This window comes from Cebus imitator, unplaced genomic scaffold, assembly GCF_001604975.1.
Source record: "Cebus imitator isolate Cc_AM_T3 unplaced genomic scaffold, Cebus_imitator-1.0 Scaffold260, whole genome shotgun sequence".
NCBI classification, from domain to species: domain Eukaryota; kingdom Metazoa; phylum Chordata; class Mammalia; order Primates; family Cebidae; genus Cebus; species Cebus imitator.
In genome coordinates this window covers 1,916,992-1,921,497 of record NW_016107575.1, presented here as the reverse complement: position 1 = coordinate 1,921,497, position 4,506 = coordinate 1,916,992, and the positions used below count along the sequence as shown (strand labels likewise).

Genomic DNA, 4,506 nt, shown 5'->3' with positions numbered 1-4,506 from the left:
TTTTTTTTTTGTAGATTCTCGCCTCTATTGAGCTGCTGGCCCGCTCATTGCCAAAAATTCACCGCAGTGCATCAGAACCCTCCTTGAATCGGGCTGGTTTCCAAACAGAGGATTTTAGTCTATATGCTTGTGCTTCTCCAAAAACACCCATCCAGGCAGGGGGATATGGTGCGTTTCCTGTCCACTGAAACAAATGAGTGAGAGAGTGCAGGAGAGTAGCAACAAAAAGAAAATAAATGAATATATGTTTGCTTATATGTTAAACTGAATAAAATATTCTTTTTTTAAGGTAAACCAAAGAACACTTGTGTGGTTAAAGACTAGATGTAATTTTTCCCCAAACTAAAATTTATACTTAACATTGGATTTTTAACATCCAAGGGTTAAAATACATGGACATTGCTAAAAATTGGCAGTGCCTCTTCTAGAGGCTTTACTTTCTGTTCCTGGTTTCTTTTGTTCACTTGGTTATTTTAAGTATTAAACTTCAGTTTTTCTCATGCGACTTTTGTTACTAGCTATCACATGTCCGCTAGGGACTCCAGAAGAAGAGCATACCTGTTCCTATGTTTGCAGGTGGGAAGTTGTCGGTAGGTTAACCTGGGTTAGATAAGGCAAACTGAGCAGATCTAATTTAGGAAGTCACTAGAATTTAATAATTCTATTTTTATTCTTAATACTTTTTCTATAATTCTTTTTATAACAGTTTAGAAAATGTGGTTGTCCTTTATTTCCTTGAAGCAATAAACTAAATTTATTTTTGTAAATTGTGAGTGCAGGTGACCAAAAATACTGCTGAGAAGTGGCATGTTTGACATGAGTAAAATGTCTTAGCTTTGGATTTTTAGTGGGAAAATGTTATAAATTGGAGTTCTTTTTAAATAACTTTTTAAAAATACATTAAAGATGTCTTGCTCACGTAGAAGTCAAACTTCATTGCAAGTGCATTGTCCCCTTTCCACTTAATCCCTCCCCTGCAAAAAATCTTCACAGAATTCTGTGAGAACTTTTAGGTTTGTTTTTCTTTCAGATAATTGTAGTTGCCAAACACCAGGTAATAGATTTTTTCAAGTGATTATTAGATTATTCTTACCTCTCATAATGCATATTTTAGTAATCACCTTATCATTGTGTCTCATGAAATTTCTGTCCTCCATATATTCTTTGACCAGCAAGATTCTACTTATGATGAAAGAATGCTGTTCTCCTTTTTGCATTCCATGGTATGAAGTATTTGTTAGTACTCTCTAATACTTATAATTTGTTGTATAGAAAATGACTCTAATGTGGTGGTCAGTGTATTCTTATTGTGATTCAGATGGAATCAAAAATAGAAAGCAACAGCATGTGGTCCTATCAAAGATTTGGCCATCTCTACTTCATTGTCAGCCTCTTAACTATATTTTCACTTACTCAATTTAATTTTGTCATGATTTTTAAATGTAGCCAACAGTTAGTTCAATGTTCTTCCAGTCAACAGATATCTGTATTGATGCCTTTTTGAGGTCAATAAAGAACAAAATTGACAAGACTTTAAATTAATGATAATTTAGTTTTTAAGTACCCACAAATAAATTTTTTAAACATTTTCTTTATTTGAATAGTTAGATGTCATTCAGGAAAATCACTATTTATGGCAAACCTTTAACCCCTCATTTGGGCAGCTTAAGATAAGTAATGCCATTATGATTTCAGAACTGATTTATGACTTTCAGTTTAGTTAAGAAAATGAGCCAGGCGTGGTGGTTCACGCCTGTAATCCCAGCACTTTGGGAGGCCAAGGCAGGCGGATCACCTGAGGTCAGGAGTTCAAGACCGGCGTGACTAACATGGTGAAACCCCATCTCTACTAAAAGTACAAAAATTAGCCTGGAGTAGTGGTGGGTCCTTGTGATCCCAGCTACTCAGGAGGCTGAGGCAGGAGAATCACTTGAACCCAGGAGGCAGAGGTTGCAGTGAGCTGAGATTGTGCCATTGCACTCCAGCCTGGGTGACAGAGCAAGACTTCGTCTCAAAAAAAAGAAAAGGAACGATTCTCATATTTTAGAAGTGAGACTAAGAAAGGAATAAGGACTTGTAACTACTGGAAAATATCAAAGTATATGATTTTTAAATCCTCCAGTGGCACTAAAGATGTGATTATTAGTAATTGTTAAATAGAGCTTTATTCATTCATAAACAGAAGACTACTAGCAGACATGTAACAAAGTATTTACAAAATTGACTTTCTCTGTGGAATGCTCCAGAGGTTTGGCCATTTTGAGGCGCAAAGTTAAGGGATCTGTTTATTAATAGAGCTCTTTCTATAATTTCCCAGCATACCTGCCTCACTGTTCCCTTCCTTTTTTGTTCACTCTTTTTCTTCTCAATGCCAATCCTGCCTAGGCTCCCATCACCTGCATCTGATGCCTTTCCTTTCTTTACTAGCCACCTTTGCAATGGGGCATGGATAACCTCTGTAGAGCTGCTCAGAAACTCATTGTCCCATCCTGTAGCCAGTAAGAGATTCCTCCAAAGTATCACAGAGTAATTCTACACTCCCTTCCAAATTAGACCCATTGGAAATGTTGGTAAAAGGACATTAAAAATGTGACAGGTGACATGTTTAGCTAACATTGATCTAGAGAAATAGGAAGCAGTAAAATTAAATGTTTACTTTTCAGGTTCAATTATATTTGTTCTTGGGTTTTATAGTGAGTTTTAAATATATTCTCCAAATAAAAACATTTTTTTAACCTACATAGAGTTACTCCTTGACTAAGTAATTGAAACAAAAGAACATTTGTTGTTTTGTTACTGCTTTTTTCCTAAAGCCTGAGCCCTCATATATTTTTTTTAATTAAAGTTGATTTCCTTCTTCAGTTAGGAGGCCTTTTTTATAAAATTTGTTTTACATTTTAAATGTTTTACTAATCATGAGGAATAAAATCTATTATTTTAAATATTTTTGGGATCACAGTGTGTAATCAGATGCTTCCAGTTTATTTATTTTCAGGTATTATACTAGCCATTTAATCTTTTTTGTTTATTTTCTTCTTGCCCCTGAGATGGCATTTACTAGCCATTTAGATACTAAACTCTAATAATTCAATAGTTAAATTGTCCTCTGTAAAGCAGTGGCTATTTAATATGTCAGCTTAAATGGCTTTTCCCTCAAGTGAGTCACTCTCAGTTTAAGAAAATTATATGCCTTTTTAAAAAATACTATGAAATGGTACTTCATGACAGAAACATTTTATCAGTTACAGTCTTATTTGATTGAAAATCATTGAGCATTTCTGTAGAACTTTTTATTTTACTAAATATTTCATCTCTCCTGTGACTGTTTTGTCAAAGAATTTAAAAGACCCAATGTGTCTATGCCAGAATGTTTCTCATCCATTTGAAACTGCTGGTCCAGACATCATAGCTCATACCTGTAATCCCAGCACGTTTGGAAGCCAAGGTGGGCAGATTGCATGAGCCCCGGGGTTTGAGACCAGCCTGGACAACATGGCAAAATCCTGTCTCTTCCAAAACTAATTTTAAATTAGCCAAGCTTAGTGGTGAACGACTGTAGTCCCAGCCACTCGGGAGGATCACTTGAACCTGGGGGGCAGAGGCTGCAGTGAGCCTTCGTCATGCCACTGCACTCCAGCCTGGGCAGCAAAGCAAAACCCTATCTCAAAAAAAGAAAAGAAAGAAACTACTTGAAAGTCATGACAAAGAATGTCAGGAGGGGACTTACTCTGGCTTCAGTTGACTTTCTCCTTAAATGTCAAGTAGTGATTTATTTGGGTAAGAAGTAACCTACTATATTTTTCATAACATACTTTAAGGAATTTACCAAATTCTGTGTATAATGGCCATTAAAAATATACTCAATTCTGGAATAAAGGGTAGTTAGTAATATTTTTAACTACTTAATAGAGTCCTTAGCTTTCACATAAATCATGACATTTGAGGTGTCTAAAATCACAGGGTCTTATTTTTTGTTTGTTTTTCTATTTTGTTTTTTTTTTGGGGGGGGTTGTTTGTTTGTTTAGTCTTCCCAATTGTTCTCTGCTCTTTTCCTAAATAAAGTTGAAAATACATGGCCAGGTGCAGTGGCTGTAATACCAGCCCTTTGAGAGGCCAGGGCAGGTAGATCAGTTGAGGCCAGTTAGAGACAGACCTGGCCAACATGGTGAAACCCCGTCTCTATTAAAAATACAAAAATTAGCTGGGCCTGGTGGTGCGCCTGTAGTCCAGCTACTTGGGAGACTGAGGCACAAGAATGAGGCACAAGAACCCAGGAGGTGGAGGTTGCAGTAAGCCAAGACTGCACCACTGCACTCCAGCCTGGGTGATAGAGCTGAGACTCTGTATCAAAAAAAAAAAAAAAATGCAGCTGAAGTTATCCTCATCCTCAAGGGGAAAGAAAATATTTCAATTTGGGCCGGGCGCAGTGGCTCACGCTTGTAATCCCAGCACTTTGGGAGGCCGAGGCGGGTGGATCACGAGGTCAAGAGATCGAGACCATCCTGG

At 36.9% G+C, this 4,506-nt stretch overlaps 1 protein-coding gene across 7 annotated transcripts in view; it reads left to right on the top strand.

Moving 5' to 3' along the window:
* The window catches only part of BRAF (B-Raf proto-oncogene, serine/threonine kinase), a 203,603-nt gene that overhangs the window by 189,525 nt on the left and 9,572 nt on the right, over positions 1-4,506 (top strand). For 5 of the 7 annotated variants that reach the window (XM_037728266.1, XM_017499754.2, XM_037728264.1 and 2 more), the window contains one exon: positions 15-168. The exons of 1 other annotated variant lie outside the window; for it this stretch is intronic. In XM_037728266.1, coding sequence (XP_037584194.1) covers positions 15-168 — 154 coding nt within the window. Of the gene's footprint in view, positions 1-14; positions 265-4,506 lie in introns of those variants that run through there. One more of the 7 variants, XR_001816831.2, reaches the window with a different exon arrangement.